The sequence below is a fragment of the Paramormyrops kingsleyae genome, chromosome 19 (genome assembly GCF_048594095.1).
Source record: "Paramormyrops kingsleyae isolate MSU_618 chromosome 19, PKINGS_0.4, whole genome shotgun sequence".
NCBI lineage: Eukaryota > Metazoa > Chordata > Actinopteri > Osteoglossiformes > Mormyridae > Paramormyrops > Paramormyrops kingsleyae.
This window is the reverse complement of record NC_132815.1, coordinates 5921052-5944231: the sequence shown is the minus strand read 5'-3', so window position 1 is coordinate 5944231 and position 23180 is coordinate 5921052. Positions and strand designations below refer to the sequence as shown.

General features: G+C 42.2%; 2 protein-coding genes across 2 annotated transcripts; one reads left to right on the top strand and one right to left on the bottom strand.

The window, feature by feature from the left end:
• The first annotated feature begins 2963 nt into the window (after positions 1–2963).
• On the top strand, positions 2964–9277 carry hsf2 (heat shock transcription factor 2). The gene is made up of 12 exons (XM_023797174.2): positions 2964–3153; positions 4079–4187; positions 4266–4393; positions 4478–4602; positions 4880–4955; positions 5226–5287; positions 5485–5563; positions 6317–6432; positions 6794–7051; positions 7158–7260; positions 8017–8086; positions 8459–9277. The coding sequence occupies exons 1-12, from the start codon at positions 3061–3063 to the stop codon at positions 8761–8763; spliced, it is 1524 nt and encodes a 507-aa protein (XP_023652942.1). The 5' UTR covers positions 2964–3060; the 3' UTR covers positions 8764–9277.
• A 1738-nt stretch (positions 9278–11015) lies between these two features.
• Positions 11016–17594, bottom strand: serinc1 (serine incorporator 1). Its single transcript, XM_023797175.2, has 10 exons — positions 17457–17594; positions 15990–16151; positions 15047–15240; positions 14649–14728; positions 14012–14149; positions 13617–13786; positions 13364–13454; positions 13127–13268; positions 12780–13007; positions 11016–12143 (listed from the first exon to the last, which is right to left on the bottom strand). Exons 1-10 carry the CDS (start codon positions 17493–17495, stop codon positions 12005–12007), a joined length of 1383 nt encoding a protein of 460 aa, XP_023652943.1. The 5' UTR covers positions 17496–17594; the 3' UTR covers positions 11016–12004.
• Between the last annotated feature and the right edge of the window lie 5586 nt (positions 17595–23180).

Sequence of the window (23180 nt, the reverse complement as noted above, 5' to 3'; positions counted from 1 at the left end):
GTAAGGCTAAACTGATGCCCTGAATGCAGCCTGTTTATTATCCACCACGATGCAAGGAAACGCATAGATATTCTGATGTCACTACCGTTCACAAGCCCTGTTCACTAATACTGCAGAATTTCTGTGTGAAAAGCCTACTTCTGAAACGTCACCACATTTTAAAAACTTGCATGGCAGTTTGATTTAGTTATTGTGCAACTATTTATCACTTGGAGTACAGTTTTTTGGGGGGGGAAATTATATATATATATATATATATATATATATATATCATGCAGTTATTTTTTCAATGAAGTACAAACACGGTGGCCCAAATATTTAAAAATACATATTCCTATTTATACAACTTTTTCCCCCAAGTGGTCATTGAATTGAAGTCAGACATATGCCCTTAATTACCCTCATTTTCCACTGTTTACTCTGACTGTTTATGTTTAGTCTCAGGCTGTTGAAGAACAGCTCGCCTGTTGCTTTGTCTCTTTGAATGGTTTATTTTCCTAATCTTGACTGGCAGACCTTAATGCGACGCACAGGTTTGATGCGTCCACTGCGAACAGGTAGAGCAGCACACGAGACACCCTGAAAATCCATATCTTTAATTAATAATAAACATCATCAGATTTTACTGGTTTAGCTCAGCAGTCCGTTTCACCATAAGCTCTTGAGAAAGAAAAAAAAACATACTTTCATTTATAGTTCTTGAAATTTAACTCAAGCTTTGTGCTTTTCAGTTCTTATACAGGGTAATATGAGACTCTGCAGGTTAGCACCCTGTGCCTGTGCTCAGAAGGTTGTTGGTTCAAATCTCATGGCTGGCAGACAAGACAAGGCCTTTAATCCCAATTGCCCCAGGGTATCTGACTGCCCATGCTCCACCATCTGTATGTCGCTTACATACATGTATTACATTATTTATGTATCACGTGCTGCCACTGTAATCTCACACCCCCAAATATGTGTATCAGATACCCACCCCTACACTAAAAGTGTTGTTAGGGTGTGATTGTGTTTCCTGTGATGAACTGGCATCCCATCCAGGTGCTCCCCTGCCCTCTGCTTCCTGGAATAGGCTCTAGGGTCATTGTGACCCCGTAATACACAAGTGGTTATGGAAGATCAATGAGATATTTTGGACTGTCGACTGGCTTTGACCTGAAAAAAGCCAAAGTATTTCACTCGCGCATTTTCTTACCTTAGCTGTATTTTTACAATACTACACCTTGAATAAACACCTTCCATCTATCCATCTTTTTTCTAAATGCTTATCCTGGACAGGGTTTGGGAAAAAAGTTTTTAAATAAAATGAAAGATAAACCAACAGAGAAAAATAGAAACACACACAAAGACATGCTAAATTCTTTGAAAAGGCCAACACAGCTAGCACATTTTTATACATTATATCTTCATTCATTGAATGAATGAATGAATGAATGAATGAATGAAAACATCGCAAAAGACTATAATAAGAATTAATGTATTTCAAATGACCCCGTCGTGGCTGGAATGGTGTCTGTATGGAAGGGCAGGTTCACACTGAAGTGATACAGCACTGACATCTAGTGGTTTTCCATCGCTAATCCCATAATCTTTTCCGTGTCAGTGTGGACCCGTTAGATTGAGAACGCCAGGGTTCTCCAATTCCAGTCCTGGGGGGGGGGGATTCAACACAGTTTGCAGTGTTCCCACTTTGACACAGGACTGTGTGTAGCATGTTAATGTCACATAAACTACAAAATTCCGCCAAAACACTTCGGAAGCAGCCAAACAAAACAAATACATTTTGTAAAACACTGAAGGAAAACAAGCAAAATAAACTCCAAATATATAGCTTTCATAAGCCTGTTTTAGGAGGTCCATTCCTTACAAGTAATGTTGTGATAAACACTGACTGGAGCTTGTTGGAACATTCAAGCAGGACAGCAAAAAGATGCATCCAAAGACTGCACTGTATTCCCAGTGTCATGTTGGTTTCTGTTCAATTCCCAGAAATAACCTTACAACCTGTGCTATGACGTTTAAACTCACTGCTCACTCAGCGCCGTTTCTATCACAGATGTATAACAGAGTCAAATCCTATACCTGACATGTTTTATCTGAAAATAAGGCCAGTTTTAGATAAGAAAGTGGTCAAAACCCAACACCTTGCTTCAACAATGATCTAGAACAAGGAACGAGCTGACAGCACTTTTGCAGAGTGACTTTACACACCTTCTGTTTAAAAATCCCCTGGTTACCCAGTGGCGATTAATGTATTTTTCAGATGCAATCCAATGGTACACATTGATAGGATTGGGAGATAATTTTATAGATTTAAGTTTAATAACACCTGTCCGTAAGTTTTGCTCGATCTTCTTGTGAACTTGTGCGAGCTTTAATGGTTCTGAGTTTATTTTTTCTAACTTTTTGAGCACCGGCCCCTGTGGTATAGGACGACCTACACTACAGAGAATAAATGATCAGGCGAAAATGTCAAGAATAAGTAATAACTTTAAACGGAAGAAAAAACAGAGCTTTTTGCAGTACATTTGTGACAGAAGTCGTTTGTCTTATTACTTACAAATTCCATTCTACGGATGTTGTGGTAAGATGCTAATACGATAAATGCCATTTTAATAGATCAAATATCCACTCTGAATATTTACGTACAGCCAACATAACATTCCAGTATACTAACATGTTATTTTGGAAAACGAATTTGGCATGCTGCATCTCGCGGTGATTGCGCATATCACTATACAATAACTCAATCATAACTCATGAAGAATGCATGAAATGCCTTTAGAATTTTTTTTTAATCATTTTATTTTTGTTGGGACAGCCTCAGTACTACTGAAAACCTCAGAAGTAACTCTGTACCCGGAAAGGGTACGCTATGCCTCTAAACATTTATGCATGTTGTGGCACGTGAGGGGATTACGTAAGATAGCTACGGGCCAATAATCGCGCGCGCTGCTAGACCGGAAGTTGCCTCCATCCGTCTCTATTTTCGCTACTCCTTCTGCTCTGAGGGCGTTTGGAACGTATTTGTTTAGCCACATTTTGCATACTCAAGTTGACAAAATGAAGCAAAATAGTAACGTACCAGCGTTTTTGACGAAGCTATGGACTCTCGTCGAGGATCCTGATACCAATGAATTTATCTGCTGGAGCCAGGTAAAAAAAAAATAACCCAATTGAAGCTAGGCTAGTCTATGCTATGCTAGAAGGCAGAAGTGAAAGAAGCATGCTAATGCGGCTAGCTGAGAAGTTAGCTCGATTGCTAACAAACAAAGAAAGATCCGTTGCTATTAGATTAACGATGGCTTAACTATCTAATTTGCTCTTGCTTTTAAGTTATAGTTCAGTGCCACACAGTCCATTTGGGTTTACATAATTCGATCGGGGGTTTTGTTATGTAGTTTCCTTATTTTCCTGTTAACGCATCGATTGCGCATACCAGTTTAATGCCTGCTCGTACCCACGGAGCTCCGCGTTTGTTGACGTGAAGTAAAATGCCTCAACATACGCATGTTATACTACCACAGTGTTTATGTTTTGAAAAAATCATATTGGTATTAGACGTGGTCGGCCAGTTGACATATATTTATTTACAGTTGTTAATGGTAACTAAGCTAACTTTGTCGTTTAATAGCCAGCAATTTGCTATTATAATGGCACGAAAATATGTTGAGTTTCAGAGTAATAGTGAGCGATACTTTTCAATGTGCTACAACCCCAGTCATAATTAATTTAGTGATTTATAAAAATGATTTATGAAAATACGCCAGCATAATTACTTTGCATAAACTGGCTAATGTTAGCATGTCATGCGCCAAGGATAAGCGGTAAAACAGTGATAACTATTAAACTCTATTGTAACTAAGTAGTTGTCAATGCCAAATGCGCATTATTGTGTAATTACCAGCTATGAAGGGTGAATCTAATAAACGCGAACACCTCTCAGCCGCGCCATTTTAGGAAAAAATGCTTAATTGCTTTGCATGCTTCTTTACTTTTTCTACATATCATACAGTACTGTACGTTGCTTGTCGTCGTATTTAATGTACGTTAAGTTTTGCTCCCTATTTCCACTGTGAAGGAGGGCAGCAGTTTTCTTGTGTTGGATGAACAGAGATTTGCAAAGGAAATACTCCCGAAGTTCTTCAAACACAACAACATGGCCAGTTTTGTAAGGCAGCTAAACATGTGTAAGTAGGCTTTGTATTCGTCCCTTGTGAGATGCCCCCCTACGGAATACCTGAGCTGACTCAGAATTGTTTTTGCAGATGGATTCCGCAAAGTGATGCACATTGATACGGGCATAGTGAAGCAGGAGCGGGACGGCCCCGTCGAATTTCAGCATCCTTTCTTCAAGCATGGCCAAGATGACTTACTGGAACACATCAAGAGAAAGGTAGGCAGAAAGGTCTTCCTCTTCCTGGATAAGCTGCATTGTTGAATTTGTGTCAGATTTTGCTGAGACACTTTTGTGGTTTAGGTTTCTGTCTCCAGGCCTGAGGAGAGCAAAATCAGACAAGATGATCTGTCGAAGATCTTGTCCAGCGTCCAGAATATTCACGGCCAGCAGGAGAATATGGACTCCCGACTTGCAACGCTGAAAAGGTGCCACAGTTACTGTTTGTACTTTAGAGACGCAAACATCTCTTGACTTCGTATGCGTTTCATAAAGCTTTTGGAATGTAGACTCGGCTAATGCTGGCAACGGAGATGATTGTATTGCAACCTTGCTATGTGTCAAGACACCGGCGTACATATTGTATGTGAAATTAAAGCCACACTGCAAGTTATATTAGAATGCCAGAGTGATGTTTGAATGTGTGACTTCCTTTGGTAACTTCAAAGGCTGAATCAGTTGACCGGGGCTTTTTTTTTTTGCCAGGGAGAATGAAGCTCTGTGGAGAGAGATAGCCGACCTGCGTCAAAAGCACAACCAGCAGCAGCAAGTTATAAAGAAGGTTCGCTTACGTCTTATAACCTTAACTTTCACAAGGACAAAGAGTTCAATCGAATGTGGTTTATCCCTGTTCTTGTTAGCCTACAGCAGTCGCCTTAAGTTTGAAATAAATACTTCTGTTTTGATACCAAGATATTACGTAATTTTATAGGCTGTAAATGGGGAAAAATAACACGTTATATGCATATATTTTTTTTACATATGTTTGATAGTATCTGAAGTTTATTATATGTATTTAATGGAAGATCTCCATATGCTTTTATTTCTTCAGCTGATACAGTTTATTGTCACTCTGGTTCAGAACAACCATGTCCTGAGTTTAAAGCGAAAAAGGTAAGCCTGCAGTTTTTGTTGTCTGTTTAGTGCAAAGAATTCAAATGAAGCATATTAACTTACTCTCCTGGAGGTAATTGGAACCACTGGCCCAGGACTGAGAAGCCTGGAGAGATCTAGTTAGCAGCGTGTGCCTTGATAGAGGCCTCGGGCAATGGTGGTGATATTGACATCTTCTCCCACCTCTCCCTCTCCAGACCATTGCTGCTGAACAGCAATGGGAAGAAATCCAAATTCATCCAGCCAATTTTCGATGAGCCTGTCGACCACAACAAGGTATGTATTGCCAAACAGCAGCCGGTCAGTTCTGGCTGTCATTTCCAACAGTGTTGTCAAAAGTGCAGAAAGTACGGATTCTTGGCTTGCTCTGATCACCGAGGCTCGTACGCTGTCATGCCTGTTATGAATGTGTTCGTGGATTCTTATAAACGTGGCATTCATAAAAAGGGTTACCCATTCTCTGCATTAAGACAACAGTCTGCAATTATTTTTAGCTGTCGGCTTCATGCGGTCTTATGAGGTTGTGTTGATTAGTGTTGATTGTTCTGATACAAACTTTGTCGTGCAATTGTTACAAGTGTTTGTTCTTTGAGATACAAGGTAAAGAAGGCATTTAAAAGTAATGTATATCTGTTCTATTATGCACTGTAATATTAAAGTAACATTTAATTTTTAAGTTTTAATTTACTGCTTGTGAATATCTGAGTGCAATTACAATGGCTACTACGATACTTAATATTATCCTTTGAGAGACAGTACAATGCAAAGGTTTTCTTTTTACATATAGTGACATGAGTATAGAAAAGGTTGTAAAGTTTTTACTGCAAACAAAATTGCAATTTTAAATAATTATTTTGAGACATCGTATACTGTATTGAGTATCAAAAATGTATCCAAGTTTGTCATTTTGGTATCGACTCCACTAATATCTGATAATTAGCGTTTGGTTCCAAAAGTGATATGTGGCATTATGTGTAGCTGACTTACTGATTTTCTTATTTATCATGGTTGTTCTGTTCTCTTCCAAAGACCCATGTCAATGGGTTAAAGAATCATTCTGACATTACTGATGATGTCATCATCTGCGATTTAACCGTTGAGGATTCTGAGGTCACAGAGGAAATTTCACGATCTTTTGATCAAAGGTGGGCCTGTTTTTTTCTTTTCTTTTCTATTTTCCATACATATTGTATCATATTATGGAAATTGGTGCAATTCATTTGTGTCTTTCTGACATGGTAATGCACCATCTGATAAGTTTCTCTGTGCTGCGTTGTTTCTATAGTGACAGATGTAAGTGCCAAAACTGTGTAATGTATTATTTGAAAATATATCTGTAGTTGTCTAGTGCTGCAGGTCAGGTTTTGTCTTTAGCGTTACATATAGCTGTAATCACCTTATAGTCTAATCTTAGAGGCACCGAAGTTGGGATTTTGTGAAATTACATCTGAGAAATTTACGTTGCGTTGCAAAACCTTTTTCTCAACAACCTTTCTCAATCGACAGGGACGTGGAAATAGTGGAGGTGCAAGGAGATGGTGATGCCGCCATACTGGTGGAGAGCGCAGTGGACAAGGAAGCAGAAAACTCCCCGGAGACCATGTGCGAATACACAGCCAGGAGCTCCACCGAGTTGCCCGAGAGCAGCGGCGCACTGCAGGTCAACTTGCCGTCGATACTGAGCTTCGAAGACCCAGTCAAAATGATGGACTCCATCCTCAACGAGAGCGGAACCATCTCGCAGAACCTGAACCTCCTGGGAAAGTGAGTGTCGCGTTCCCGTCGACACCAAGCAGCGCGCCGGAGGAGGAGCCGGCGTGTCGCGTCACGTCATGTTTGCGATTATGCCTGCTTCAATCCCCTTTTCCAGGGTTGAGCTGATGGACTACCTGGACAGCATTGATTGCAGCTTGGAGGATTTCCAGGCCTTGTTGTATGGCAAGCAGTTCAGCATTGACACAGACGTCGTAGGGGTATGTTTGTGCCGCATTCGAGATGTGCTGCTTTGCCGCCTCTCTTTTTGAGTAGGAGAATGAGCACTACTTACTATTATACAGTATCAGCAAAGTTTCACCTTGTTTCTTCCTAAGCATTCGAGTAATGTTCTACAAATTACCACGCACACACACACACACACACACACACATATATATACAGTTATATATATATAATTTTTTTTTTTTTAATTGGGAACACATTAACGCTTCCTTTGACCTCCCGCCCTGCCCCCTCCTTTAGCTTTTCAGTCCTTATTCTATGATGGACTCAGTTGATATCGGCGCCCACGTTGCTGAAGTGAGTCTGGTAACCTGTCCTTGTGTGTGTTGTATTTCACTTTCACATGGGTCCCAGTACCTGCTCTCAGTGTTAGCCTGTTTTTAATAATACTAGGATTCGCCCATGCTCGATTAACTGACACCTTCATCCAGTGCGGCTTACTCTTTTCGCATTGAATCAGCTACGTAAGTCACTGGAGCGGTTCAGGTTAAGTACCACAGTGAAGGGTACTTTAGGGGCACGACTCCTGGGGTTTGAACTGGCAGTGTTACAAGTCCATGTGGATAGGCCCCTCTGCTCGCCGCCGCCCCCTGCCTGCCCCCCTGTCATATCCGCTGACACCTTCGTAGTGTTTCAGCAGGCCTGTCACACGGCGGCATGAGAACTGGTATCGCTACTCTGTCCTTTTGAAAGCGGAGGAAGAAACCAGATGCTGTCACATTCATTTTCAGGAGACGGAGGGTTTGAAAGAGAATGCGGAATTGTTAGCTAAAGGAGGGAAGCCAGAAGCTGATAATACAGGTGCGTAAAATGATCTCTTGTTACACCCACTCCAAGGTGTAATGAACACCAAAATTTACATTTACCCTGGGTAGAGCATGGGTATACTTGGCTTTGCTTTTGAGTTAACTTAGTTTCAAAGTCTTTTCTTACTGCTCTATTTTTCAGTGTAAATACTTCTTTTTAGGTGGTTGATCATGCTTTTATTGTTCATTATGTCAACAGTTAGCAGGCAGTATGTAAAGTAGCCGTAAATGTAATCAAACAAATATTGCCTGTGTTTTAAGCTTCCTAGTGTGCATTTTTGCATACATTTCTATGGATGTTTCCATTTAAAATGTAACTTAAAGGATAAAAGACTTAAGGCTTCCCATGATGCTCTCCTTATGGCAGACAAGCAGCTGGTCCAGTACACCACCTGCCCCCTGCTGGCCTTCCTGGATGGCTGCACCTCCCTGACCCCGGAGCCCGAATCTCCGGTGTGCGAGCTGGGGGAGGCGCTGCTGGAGCAGGCCACCGGGGACACTGCCGATGGCGACCTCCTGGAACCGAGCCTGGAGATGCAGGAGCCTCCACGGAGCAAGCTGATCCGCTTGGAGCCGCTGACGGAGGCGGAGGCCAGCGAGGCCTCTCTGTTTTACCTGTGCGAACTGAGCCCCGACGGGCCTGGTGTGGAGGCCCCACAGCTGGAGGTCTGAAGGGGGGGGGGGGGCGCCGCGAGGAATGGACCTTTTGTATATATTCATCAAAATGATGATCTATTTATTTGCCAGTATCTTTTGGTACAGTTCTGGCCCGGAGTTCACCGAAAAAGAAAAAAAAAGGGGGGGGGAATATTCCTTCTTTAGAAGATACTCTGCTTCAGCCTGGGATGTAGATGCCTGTGAGCTTCTTATCCAAAAAGTTCATAGTTTGACGGTTATTGGTTCTGTCTTTTTTTTATTATTGTTGTACACTTTTCTTTTCAAAGTCGAGGAGGAACATTTTCAAAGTCATGTATCAGTTACGACTTGAGCAGCACACGTGATTTTAGAAGTACAGAGAGACGTGTCTGTACTGGATACCCGCTTCAGTGTGTGGCACTCCTACTCGCATAGTTGCATTTTTAGTTCAGATTCTGCTGAGACATTTCATGTGAGTTGCCTGTGAGCTTCTTGTCATTATTTCAGACTTGGCAATAACAATAAATGCACAGCATAACTTCAGACAGAATCTCTCCTGTGACATGGCTCAGTGGTAGCTCTGCTGCTACCCACTCTCTCCATTGGTCAAATCGGAACATGACATCACACCCTTTCTTATTGGTGCAGGATGGCATTAATCAATGACCTTGCATGCCGATGAATAGTTGTCCTAATTTGCATACCCTAGTTTTTGCATTGAGGAAAGACTGACAGTGACTCAAGGCTAAATACAGCAACATACTTCAATCAGAACATTAACTCGTCACTTGTCTGTCTCAGGACCTCTATTTTGTTTTTTAAAATGACCAGTTATAGACCGCTTGGTTTTTGGAACATCAACGCCACAGCTAAAGGGATTGTTTTTTTCCCCCAGTGCAGGTAAGGAGGGACTAACTTGGCAAAAAAAAAAAACCGCAGTATCCACGCCGGAGAACGTAAAACATAACGTAGATCGTAATGACTCATACACTCGCACAGATGACCTCGTAAAGGATCCTGAAAATGTCGGAGCCCCATGCGAACTCAAGGAGAGTAAAAACTATTCACAGGACACCCTGGAGCAGGTTTTTATTTCAGGTTACTTTACTTCAGGTTACTTTACTTCAGGTTACTTTACTTCAGGTTACTTTACTTCAGGTTACTTTACTTCAGGTTACTTTACTTCAGGTTACTTTACTTCAGGTTACTTTACTTCAGGTTACTTTACTTCAGGTTACTTTACTTCAGGTTACTTTACTTCAGGTTACTTTACTTCAGGTTACTTTACTTCAGGTTACTTTACTTCAGGTTACTTTACTTCAGGTTACTTTACTTCAGGTTACTTTACTTCAGGTTACTTTACTTCAGGTTACTTTACTTCAGGTTACTTTACTTCAGGTTACTTTACTTCAGGTTACTTTACTTCAGGTTACTTTACTTCAGGTTACTTTACTTCAGGTTACTTTACTTCAGGTTACTTTACTTCAGGTTACTTTACTTCAGGTTACTTTACTTCAGGTTACTTTACTTCAGGTTACTTTACTTCAGGTTACTTTACTTCAGGTTACTTTACTTCAGGTTACTTTACTTCAGGTTACTTTACTTCAGGTTACTTTACTTCAGGTTACTTTACTTCAGGTTACTTTACTTCAGGTTACTTTACTTCAGGTTACTTTACTTCAGGTTACTTTACTTCAGGTTACTTTACTTCAGGTTACTTTACTTCAGGTTACTTTACTTCAGGTTACTTTACTTCAGGTTACTTTACTTCAGGTTACTTTACTTCAGGTTACTTTACTTCAGGTTACTTTACTTCAGGTTACTTTACTTCAGGTTACTTTACTTCAGGTTACTTTACTTCAGGTTACTTTACTTCAGGTTACTTTACTTCAGGTTACTTTACTTCAGGTTACTTTACTTCAGGTTACTTTACTTCAGGTTACTTTACTTCAGGTTACTTTACTTCAGGTTACTTTACTTCAGGTTACTTTACTTCAGGTTACTTTACTTCAGGTTACTTTACTTCAGGTTACTTTACTTCAGGTTACTTTACTTCAGGTTACTTTACTTCAGGTTACTTTACTTCAGGTTACTTTACTTCAGGTTACTTTACTTCAGGTTACTTTACTTCAGGTTACTTTACTTCAGGTTACTTTACTTCAGGTTACTTTACTTCAGGTTACTTTACTTCAGGTTACTTTACTTCAGGTTACTTTACTTCAGGTTACTTTACTTCAGGTTACTTTACTTCAGGTTACTTTACTTCAGGTTACTTTACTTCAGGTTACTTTACTTCAGGTTACTTTACTTCAGGTTACTTTACTTCAGGTTACTTTACTTCAGGTTACTTTACTTCAGGGTAACTGTACAAGAGTAACATCCTGGAGCTAGTGAAGAGAAGAGAGATTACAGTGCAGAGGCAAGTTCCAGTGCTGAGAAAAGCTAGGTGAGCAAATTCAACCACTGTGCACCATCTGAAAGCGAACATTGATACAAAAAGTGCAATTACCGTCACTTCCTACTATATAAATACAGAATTAAAAATGACATTTTACAACAAATGCAAAACATCTGAAGACCAGAAACAGGATTAAACAAAATTAGTCAAATGATACTACACCATACCTTCACGATGAACAGCAAGCCCAATTTTCTGGTTAAGCGCCGACAGGACGACCAAAAAAAAAAATGTCAAAATCAGGAACAGCAAAAGGATGCAGGGAAATCGTAACTGATGGTGGCACAGAGCATGCAAATGGTCAGGTTTCACGTCACGGTTCCTTATGTGCTAACATATGAAGCTCTTCAGCTAATAGTCAAAAGAAAAAAAATCACACAAGCGTTCCTCTACTTTTTAAATCAAAGAAACTAAGTTGTGCTCGACGGCCACATTACTGAATTTAAAATTTCTAAGACGGCAAAATGCTATGAAGCTGTTTACAATCTACAGTCGTTCAAGCTTCCCCCCCATTCTGTTTTAATAAAAGCATCCCCCCTCCCCCCCAGTAATCATTAACAAAAACTTTAAACATTCTTCCTAAAGCCCAGTTCGGACACATTTAAAAGCGATATCTACATTCAGCTTCAGTAGCTGCTGCTGTTCAACTTTTTTTGTATTTCCAACAAGCTCTTCATTTGACAGTTCAACACAAAAAAATGACAGTCATGCATGGGAGAAAGAAACTTGGGGAAATACACGCATGGTATGTAGAGCGATGACGGCCCCCCACCACGCAGCACAGGCACTGCTGGGGGGCGGGGCTTCCTCCGCCGGCATTCAGTCGAAGTCACGGTTGGTCAGGACCAGCGGGGCCACCAGAGTCCACACATACAGGGCGATGCAGATCCAGCTGGACGAGATCTTGACCCAGACGGACGGCCACTTGCTTGTCATGGTCTCGTAGTTGGAGTCAGGACTGTTACAGCAATGAGAGATGCAAAATTAACCATCAGCACAGAATACCATGATATCCATTCTGTCTTTTTAAAAGCTGGTAATTTTACTCCATTTCTATTGTTGAAGGCAGCTATGATCCATAAAACCCACATTAAAAACAACTCAAAGGCTAACTAATTTTAACCCCATTTAAGTAATTACAAGCAACATATCACAACTGAACTAGTACTGAACTACTATAATACGAACCAGTACAAAGCTGGAACAAACGGAACTTTGTTATGTCTTTGGGTGCGTTCACACCGCAGGAACTTTTTTTTTTCCAGGAACCAGAACCTTTTTCTGTAACCAGGAACGTTTTTCGTGTTCACACTGGAGGAACTCGGCCCGACTGTAGATCCTCAGGCAGTTCCGGAACCCTTTAGTCCCTACTCCAGACGAGGTACTTTTTGTTCTAACACAAACTACTGGGAAGGTGCTTACAGCCATTGTTTGCTGATTGGTTGATCACAAGCAGTGGTGCCAACATGGACGTTACGCAGAAGTGCAGAAAATTGAGCAGATGGAATCATTTTTGCATCCAGGTGGAGGCGGCCCAGGGACTGGAGACCAAATGTGATCACGGTGCATTTGGGCCAGAGAGGACGCCACCTACCTGTACCAGTTGGTCAGCGTCATCATGATGTACAGGGAGGCCAAAAAGAGCATGAAGTGGAAGAAGGAGTAGCTGTAGTTCACCCCATCCTTCTCGTTGTCCACGGCGCGATTCAAGCCGTCTCCTTCCTCGAAGTTGTCTGGGTGACTGGGGCCGTCTTCAATGAGGGCAGACTCGTCGCTGGTCAGGGTCAGCTTATTCACCTGGGTGTTGGAGGAGTTTCGGATGCTGCCAAGCACAAGACGACGACGAAACATCGGACGTTTATCAGCTGCCCAGATTTACGTTTATAGGCATAGATGTCAAATGTGAATATCAAAATACACAGAAGGCGACTGATTGCTTACCTGGAGTACAGGACACAGAGGAGGAACAGGATCAATCCCACAATGCCCTGGGCATCCCACCACTGAACCACATGGTCACGGCTGATTGGGCCGGTGCTGTTATAGCCGATGATTCCCAGCAGGCTCGGATTACACTTCCTCTCTGTAAAACAAGGACATACCGGTCCCTTTATCATGATACCTCCATTTACAAGGCTGGTAAGTCTAACGAAAGAGTTACACAAGTCCGTGTCCTACCCGGCTCGTTGGTCATTGCAGACCAGGTGAGATACATGGTGTACAGAGTGACGATGGAGGACTGTAGCAGGCCGGACCTCGGCTGTGACTCCTGCAGAGACCGGAACAGCACACAGCCAGGTGATCCAGCCGCGAGAGTACATCATCGAACGTGATGATGTCACTCTACAGGCGTGGCTGGCTCACGGCCAGATTCCCAAGGCAGACCGGTTACCAGGTCCGGCAATGGGCTGAGAGGGGGCGGTGCCCTAACCTGGATCTTGGGCAGGACAGACATGACCGAAGCCCCAATGCACAGCAGCATGTTGACACTGATGAAAGCCTTGTTCTCAGTGCATCCGTCGGCATGGGTGTAGTAGATGTAGAACATGACCAGGGACACCAGAGACAGGATGTAGTTCACAGTCGTCACTGACAGAAGAGCTATAGATAAAAAATACATACATTATGCCACTCCAGAGTCAGCTCATTTCATCATGTTAATATAGAACAACAAAATACTGTCTATTCTTCCTTCCATCTACAGAGCAAACACAAGCCTAGATAGCCCAGAGCTGGTAGTCATCATGCTGTGTTATGATTACTTTCATATATACGCTTTATGAAGATATAGGATGCGTTCCACTTGCCCAGGGCCCGTCTGCATACCTGCATACCAACAGCGGGAGTTACCCTCCTCCATCTTCTCCACCCAGGACTCGTTCCAGGAGTGGGCGAAGTCGATCAGCAGTACCAGTTGAATGAGGATGAAGCAGAATGCCCCGGACATGCCCATGTAGAACCACACTGCGGCAAACGCAGAGACAGGTTTCAAAGCTTAGCCGCTGCGCGTGGCACAGCTCTCTACCTCCGAAAAGCACAAGGATGCCTGGGCTGGAATATGGTCAACCCCCCCCCCCCCCCACAAAGAACGGGGCATCAAGACTGCAGGCAGCCAAACACCTACACGTAACCCTCAAAAATACAGAAGGCAAGGAGAACTGCAAGCAGTCCATCCAGGAAACAATGGAATGTGGCCAAAAAATATAAAAACTAATTTAACAACCTGGGGGTGCTTGGTGGGGGGGGGAAACAAAATCATAATTAAAATCAACAAATTATCCCCGTCCAAATTTGCTTAATATTACTGGAGATATAGGTAAGATACACCTGCTGAAATGGGATCAGGTGTGGCAGCTTAATCCCAAATCATAAAGCTGCCACACCTGATCCCTGCTGCCTGCACAAAACCTAGGAGTCAGCATACCATGCCTGTAACCAGTGACCATCCCAGACGGTGCATTACCAGTCGTGAAGGGTCCCTCTGGAATGAAAAAGGCCCCAACGGTAATGGCGGTGGCAGCGGCAAACTTGAAGAACCAGAACCTGAAGGAGAGATCAAGCGTCTGACATGCAGAAAGCCCAGCACTGACTGACTGAACGGATTGCAGTAGCTACACAGTACATGCACATTCACAATACTGAATCTTTATTTTTTAATTCCTTAATTTTTTAAACCACTGATTCTCAATACCCCATAGACCTGCCATAACGTGTTTACTAATGAGCTTAAATCAATTACAAAAATTCCACAGAGTTCAACCTTTACGCAAAGCCAAGGAGCACAACAGAAGTAAATGTTTCACTGCCAATGACAAGCTAGAGGAGGCGTGACATCATCAGCGAGCAGGGCGCCCCGCTTACCCATTATGCACTGAAGCTCGGGGGTCTTGGCTACTCTTGACCTTGATCATAAGAAGCGAGAACAGTAGGAAGAACATGGCCATGCCGAAGCAGACGCGGTACACGGCCTTGTAGCCCACGAGGACGTCGCAGTTGACGTGACCCTGCACGCCCGGCAGGGATGTTCCCATCCCTCCTTCGCAAAACCCTGGAATCTGTAACCACGTACAAACATTCGTCACCCGTACCATTCAAATCAACGCTCAGGTCAGTCTGCACCTGTAAATACATGATTATTCATGCAAAATTAAGTTAGAAAAAAATCCACTTTATTTTTAAAAGAATGTTCTGCCTGGCCAAAAAAAGCCACACACTTTAATATTTCATAGGATCGCTTTGATCGTGGTGCACATTCCCCAGTGCATTATCTCCACGCGCTTATGCAACATCAACATTATTCCCCCATCCAGATTTGCATTTGCTTCTCGTTGAGATGTTGTATTGATGATAGGAGAGTTGAATCACTCCGTGAAGTCTTCCTCAGCACACCTAAGACTTTTAACGGGGTTATGGTCAAGACTCTGTGGTGGCCAAATGATGTGTAAAAACCATTCCTCATGCTCCCTGAAACACTCTGACAATCTAAGTCTGATGTATCTTGGCGTTATCGTCCTGGAATATGCCGTGCAAATTAGGAAAGAAAAAAATCCATTGATGGGACAACCTGCCATTCAGTAGATTCATGTAGTCAGCTGACTTCACTTCATCGCTGCATAATGTTGCTGAGCTGTATCAATGATCCAATCGTTGGCTCTTAAGTACTTGCTGATTTAAATTCAAATGGTAGCTTTTTTGGGCCAGGCAGTGTATTAGCCCTCTTTGAAAATAAAAATCATTTATATGAATCAAACACTGCCCTCTAAAGGGCTATGAAACTATAGCTGGACGTGACGCAAAGCAGGACCTTCTTGAGCTGCCCCTCCATTCCGGGCATGAGCATGATGCAGGCCACGGCCACTCCCAGCAGCATGAAGGCCGCGTAGATCAGCCGGGTCACCGTAGAATTGTTTCCGCTGGGGCAACACCTGCACAACAAGCAGGGGGCGCTGCCGCACAGGCAGGGAATCTGGGGCACAAACAGGTCACGGTTAACAGCCACAATAAATCCCAGACTTTGGCTACAGCACAATGTAGAAACATGTGACTAGAATAAAGCAACGGCAGGTGGGAACTGAAGTAAAGCACTGCAAATACAGAAATGCTATCTATGAGCACGAGGGTAGGGGAATTGTACAGATGCTGGGCCTAGTCACCTAATGTAATCGTTGTACATCTATTCATTTCAAGATGAACAGTGAATTTGGGACCCAGAATATTCAACTTAAATCTGCAATGATGTTAAGCAACTGCTTGTTTTTACGATCGTTAGCCAACAGTGGAAATGAGATCACTGTTAAAAGGACACTAATAGTAAATATAGGCCCACATTGGACGAAGATCAAACCCTGACGCAAAACAGTCAGTATATATATACACACCAAAAACACAGGTATATATACAGCCTGACACAGCAGCATGCTGTAAGACTAAATTAAGCACACAAGTGAAAGTCAACATGGAAAAAAAAAACAAGTTTTTTTTATCGCTTTTTTAAGCACTTATTTCGCAATGCCAAGTTGGATGACACTTGACGTCAGGCCTGAGCTCGCATCTGTACCAACAAGAGAAACTTCCCGAACATCTCAAGCAAGGGAAAGTACAGAGTACCTATAATTATACATTAAAAACACCATTAAAGTAAGGTCGACGGAAGCTGTGCTATGCTGCATCAAAAAAATAATCAAAGCCTCCGAGCCCGACCCAAGCCTTTACTGGAAACGGGGACCAAAAGCTGGTTTTCCTGTACGTCTGATTAGGTATAACCAGAACACAATGTCCCTTACTCTTAGGCACCATTTTCCACTTTCTGCCATTCTAACATATCGGGATGAATGCATCAGTCGTCAGTATATCAGTTTTTTAATCTTATCCACCAAGATGTCTGTGGTGATGCACAGCAGATAGCAGTGCGTCACTGTCGGCGTAGCGCAGCGGGGAAACACCCTGCTGCGGACAACAAGCTCACGATGCCACGGCATCCATTAGCGCCTTATATTACACCATGTGCATCGTAAGCAAGGACGCATTTTTGTATCTCTGAATCGCCATACAAACTACAGGAACATTTTAATATGACAATGACGATGTCAGATATGCTCTGCGAAAACGTCCTGGACATCGCCTCGTACGCAGCGAGTCTCCATTTTCATTTTCCCTTCGTCGTCACAAACAACAATCTTACAATGACTTCGCAATATACTACACTTGATAAAACAGGCGACGCATCCCGTAGCGTGTATCCATCTACCAAAGCAAGAATCATTTATCATACCCAGCTCGCCATAGAGCAGAGTCCGAGAACAGCCCCCATGATGGCTTGCTGTGCCGAACCTCTCTACAGAAATAAAGATGGATGCTGCTCGTCTGCTTATTGTTTACAGTCTCACCGCCACTTCCGGTGCAGCGCTTTTGGCCCCGCCCACAACGCGACGACTTCCTGTTTTATACACACAACGTTACAATTTAAATATGATTGTGAGGAGTATTTGCCACTGGGTAGCACAAACATATAATATTTTGACTACTTCAGCAGGACGGACACGTCACTTTCATACCTCACCTAGGTGTATATTCCTAACGCGATTCTTTATGTAACTGTTTTATTGGCTGATTGATTAACTGTGTTTGGCAGAAAGAAAAGAAGCCATCCATCCATGTTTGGGTTCATTTCGCATTTAATATGAATAATTAAAATCCAAATGTTTTTATATCATTTCATTAAAATAATGTGTGTGTGTGTGTGCCCTGCAAGAGACAGGATTTCTGTTCAGGGTGTATGGAGTTATATAGTACTGGTAGTATGTTATGTTCAGATGAGTGTTCCCCGAAGCAGGATTTCTTGGTTAGCTGGGTTACTTTAAGCTAGAAGTCATGATTGTCCAATAACAGCATCTCTATTGGACAATCACGACTTCTAGCTTAAGTTAACCCAGCTAACTGAGAAATCCTGCTTTGGGGGGACACTCCCCCTGAGGTATGCCTGTCACAAAGTAGGTAACGTGCCTCTTGTGATTAGACAATTTTATCTGGTTAAACATTGCTGAACTTCACACACGTCACACAGTGTATCGATTTGGAAGCATAACCTTGGGATTTCCTGCATTGAGAGGCTCTGTGTTGCTATGATTTTCTATACAATGAATAAGATATTTAGTTTCTGTGTACATTTTTTTTGTATTTATTAAATAATCTTTCATTTCTTCAGGCTCAATGAAAGTTATAGCCCATCTCAGGCTGCACATGGGCCTCCAGTTTTGGATTGGGGGTATACCTCAGTGGTAGAGTATTTGACTGCAGATCAAGAGGTCCTTGGTTCAAATCTCCTTTTTTCTAAGAATTGACATCTCATCATTAACTTTTGGTTTGAATGCCATTCCACTGCTGGGCATGCACATATTCTACAGGCAATTTAGAGACAATAACTTTTATAATTAATATTTTTGCACTATAGGCAGCATCCAAAGCACTCAGAGAAAACCCATTCATTAGAGGAAGGACATGCAAACTACAAACACAGACTGGTGGTAGGTGGTAGGTCTACCCCCTGAGCCACCATGTCACATAACGTTAGTGGAAACTTATGTCTCTTCTTTCAGTTCTACCTGCAATACATTAGATTATTTATTAACAGTTTATTGCTTCAGGGGCGCTGCATGCTGGCTGACCCTGAGCTGTGACCCCCTCGCTTCCATATGTGTCTGTGTGTCTCATAGAAAGCAAGATGGGATTAGCAAAAGGACAGTTTACCACTGGGGATCAATAAAGTATCACTGTTGTGTTCTATTATTCCATGCCAGGAATTTGACAAGCTGGATGCTCCCTTATACACATAAAATGCAGTATGACGTACTGAGACACAAATTAAGTAGTAGAAGCATTTTAAATATAGTGATGGATATAGCAGCAGCATGAAATATAAATAAATAGGCAAATGCATGGTGACATTACTAAATTACTAAATATATTACTTTTTCATATGTAACCTATTACCAATGCAGAGTGTTAAGAGAAAAATAATTACAATGTAGACTTCAGAGACTGATGAGTTGCCTCTTAAGGGAAAAGGCTATTTTTATGCCTTGTTGTTTGAGTTATAATCACTCTATATAGATTCCGTGTAGGGAGGGCGGAGAACATGTGATAGCTGGGGTGAGAAACATCTGCAATGATCGTTCCTGCACACTTGCTGGTCCTGGAGCTGCAGACCTCCTGGAGGGGGGGGGGGGGGGTTGCTACGCGTAGGTCACAGTCAATGATACTCTCTACTGACTGGATAATGCATTGTCATTTGGCCATGTACCATTAAGGATGCACTGCTGTTTGCCTGCAGTGGTGATTTTTTTTGTTAATTATTATTTACTGATGACTGGTCTTGTATTTATTTGGTATTATAATCTGATGGAGGTGCACAAATTAGAATTCCATTGCATTATTTACTTACAATAATAGCAAAAACCTGGTATATCATATGAGTTATTCATGTTAAACCACAGTATTTGATCATGGTCTCTACTTCTGATTTTCTGTAAATAGTTCGTGCAAAAGAGCAGCATTTAACAATAGCCTTTGATTTCAAGTGTACAGTATTTGTTCCTGTTGCATTCATCATCATCAGAGCCTGTGGGACCTAATGGGGCATAGGCTGCTAATGAGGTCTCTCCAGGCATCCAGTTGTACCGATAGTCCCATTTTCTTGATATCTGCCTCCAGGTCGCGACACAAAGTGCTTCTTGGTTGGCCTTGTTATCTTTTACCCGGCGGGTTCCAGGTAAGGGTTTGCTTTGCTTTCCTGGATGCAGGTATGCGAAGGGTACGGTCAATCCACCTCCAGGACCTTTGGAGAATATTTTGAAAGTCCTGTTACATTGTAAGAATAACTTAAATGGCAGGTATGTTTTCTGTAACTCCAGACTGCCACAACCCTGCAAGCGGAGAAGCGGGTGTAGAAGATGAATGGATAGATGGATGGATGGATAGATGGATGGATGGATGGATGGAAGGTTACTATAAATGTAGCTTGTTCTTCACACACTGACACATATGTTGCCCACCTCCAGCTAATGAGTGGAATCCCACAGTTCTGGCCAGATATCTAACACCCACACGGGCAGTTTGGATTCCTGCTTCGTTCCCAGAGCAGATGCCTCAGCAGAGCATGCCTTGTGAACAGAACTGGAGGACGACAGCCCAAAATGTAGAGGTCACTCAACAAGAACAGCACCAGAAGGAGAGCTGCCAGCCTGTTCTGGATAGATGGACACACCTGAACTGGGACACACTCTTTAACCAGTCAGCATCATGGTCACTGACCACAGTGCTTTCAACTTCCTGAAGTCCAGGAACCACCGATGGCCACAATGCATCGGCAGAGACTCAGTACAGTCACTGAGAAGCAGATCGTTTATGTTTAAGATCTTACACCATCATGTCTCTGTCAAAGAGGCCAATAAACGTCCTTATTAAAGAGCTTCCACGTCTTGCGGTGTTGTCACTTGTACTGGCAGTGCAGCAAAAACAAAATTACAATGGATAAGATTTACTGATGTAGCTCGTATCAGCTTTTACAGGTAATTGAATTTGGGTATATCACATATATCTGTTAAACAAATAAGCCATAAGAAGCTGTCACGTTAGCAAGCACGCCCAGTTATGTTAAGCAATGACATTTGTAATAAAATAAATATTGCTGTCCGTGTAGTTTTACATATGCATCAGGAATGTAGTATAAATTAGAATTTTCAGTTCTTTCAAATAAGGAGTTTTTGCTTGTTCAAGTCAGGTTCACATATGCTACCTTCAGGGCTGGGGGTTGAAATCCGACATCTGCTCCATTGGTGGAGGTTGTATGGTCTCCAAATTCAGTTCAATTCAATTTTATTTGTATAGCACAGTAATACATGGATACATTGTCTCAAAGCGCTTTACATCGTCCCTGCCCAAAGCCCCCAGTGAACAAGCTAGAGGCGACAGTGGCAAGGAAAAACTCCCTAGAAGGAAGAAACCTTAGGAGGAACCAAACTCAAAGGGGGAGCCCATCCTCCAGGGGCCGGCAGAGGAAGTCAAATGAGCAAGATGGCAAAACCCTAATTTATACAGTCCAAATTTTAAGATTCGAGTGTGAATGAGGAGGAGAGGAAATTGATGGTAGGCAGGTGATATTGCTGCTGTTGCAGCAGGATGAACGGTGGTACAGCAGGAAGGACACTGTGTGGTGCGGAGGGCATGTTGCATGGCTTTCTTTGTGCAGTCCAAAAATCATGCGGTATGGCTAGCAGGTATCCTTAAATTGCCAATTGTGTATGAGCCCGGTGGCGATCTGACATCCTAGCCTGGGTGTAGTCCTAGGGTGCCTGATAAGACGGATCATTCGTGGTAATAACATCAAGAAATTATTGATAATGCAACCAAAATGTACAAAAAACATATTGCTGCAATGCAATGTGTATAACCAAGATATTCCACAGCAAATAATCTTATTGACAATCATTGTCAATCCTAGTGGGACCAATCACATCTGACCCATCTTAAATATGAGACATTTGCATACATTGCATATCCCAAGTGTCCAGCTGTAGAGAGCAGAGGAATGTAAACAGCTCAGACACATCTCTGCAACTACAAGGTCATTTCTAGGGAATGGCTATTTATAGCTGTTGTCAAGGGGACCAGTAGGAGACTCCTGGAATCTCATTTCTTCCATAATAGAAAAGGTCCATTCTGTCACAGAAGACAAGACACATGTAATGGCACTTCAGATCCTCATAATAAGGTCATTAACCAATCTTCATAGGACTAGGAATTAATTAAGAGAATGCATGTATTTAACTAATTGTGCTACATTTCTATTATTTCGTAGCTTAATGACCTTGCCATGTTCCACCTTAATTTGCACAATTACATTAATCTCTGCTATGGTGAATATATGGTTACACTTAATATCATATCAAAAATATTAAAAAGTTGCCAGGGGAATATGAATATGCATGAATTTTTAACAAATTAAATAAAATTGGGTGCAGCAAGTAATATATGTGCACAGTGGTGGAACTTAACTATTTTTGCTTCTAACTATTTTTGCTTCTCACTATTTTTGCTTCTAGCCAACTGGGCCTGCGATGGGTTGGCACCCCATCCTCGGTTAGTCCCTGCCTTGCTCCTCTAGCTTCCAGGGTAGACTCCGCACCTCTACAGGCTCTGCATAGGACAAGCAGGTACTTGATATGGATGGATGGATGGATGGATAGACAGCCAACTGGGCTAGTTAAGCAAAAAATTTAGTCTAACATGCATTTTTTTGCCAGCCAGCCGGCTAGTGTTCGTTTTTTTGAAACTCATCCTCTGTCTTAGTGACTCACCTCAGTGAGCTTCATTTCTAGCCCATTATGCACACCATGCATTCATAATCGCGGAAACTGAGGGTGCGTTACGTTCCATGTCTTCCTACTAAGAAGAAAGGCTGTCCTGTTCTCGCCATGTTCCAAAACCCGCTTCCAGGCAACACTGCAATCGTGTAATTTACAGAATCAGTGAGTCGTGGCATAATTGCAGAATATCTACTTATCAAGAGGACAAAAATTATTTAATAATGGGCTTTTGAGCGCTAGAGTGTGAACCGAAAATTAAATTAAATTAGCTCAGATTACACATTTTTATCAGGCTGCATCAACAGAGAACGTAAGAGCAACATAAACAGCCACTTGCAAGAAAAGTAAAACACATAAAATGCAATAAAAAGGAGGCTTGCTGACCTGTCATAGTCAAGTATGCTTGCAACTAAACTAAGTGCCAATACATTATATGAAATATTATCACTCAATGAGGCCACAACAAAGAAATAAAATGGTCGTGACAGTGAGAATGTTTTACTATTCAGAAGCCTCAGACGACCCTTTTCTAATCAAATGTATAGACTCCACTTCAGCTCATGACAACTGCAACTGGTCCAATGCCAAATCTCCTGGAAGAACGCCCAGCACCTAACAATGCAAAAGTTTTC

Coding starts and splice junctions, on each gene's coding strand:
- hsf2 (XM_023797174.2), top strand. CDS start 3,061: ATGAAGCAAAATAGTAACGTACCAGCGTTTTTGACGAAGCTATGGACT. Junction 4,188..4,265: donor TGTAAGGCAGCTAAACATGT/GTAAGTAGGCTT, acceptor TTGTTTTTGCAG/ATGGATTCCGCAAAGTGATG. Junction 6,433..6,793: donor TCACGATCTTTTGATCAAAG/GTGGGCCTGTTT, acceptor CTCAATCGACAG/GGACGTGGAAATAGTGGAGG.
- serinc1 (XM_023797175.2), bottom strand. CDS start 17,495: ATGGGGGCTGTTCTCGGACTCTGCTCTATGGCGAGCTGG. Junction 15,241..15,989: donor TGGAGGGGCAGCTCAAGAAG/GTCCTGCTTTGC, acceptor ACGTGGTTACAG/ATTCCAGGGTTTTGCGAAGG. Junction 13,455..13,616: donor CTGTCCTGCCCAAGATCCAG/GTTAGGGCACCG, acceptor CGGTCTCTGCAG/GAGTCACAGCCGAGGTCCGG.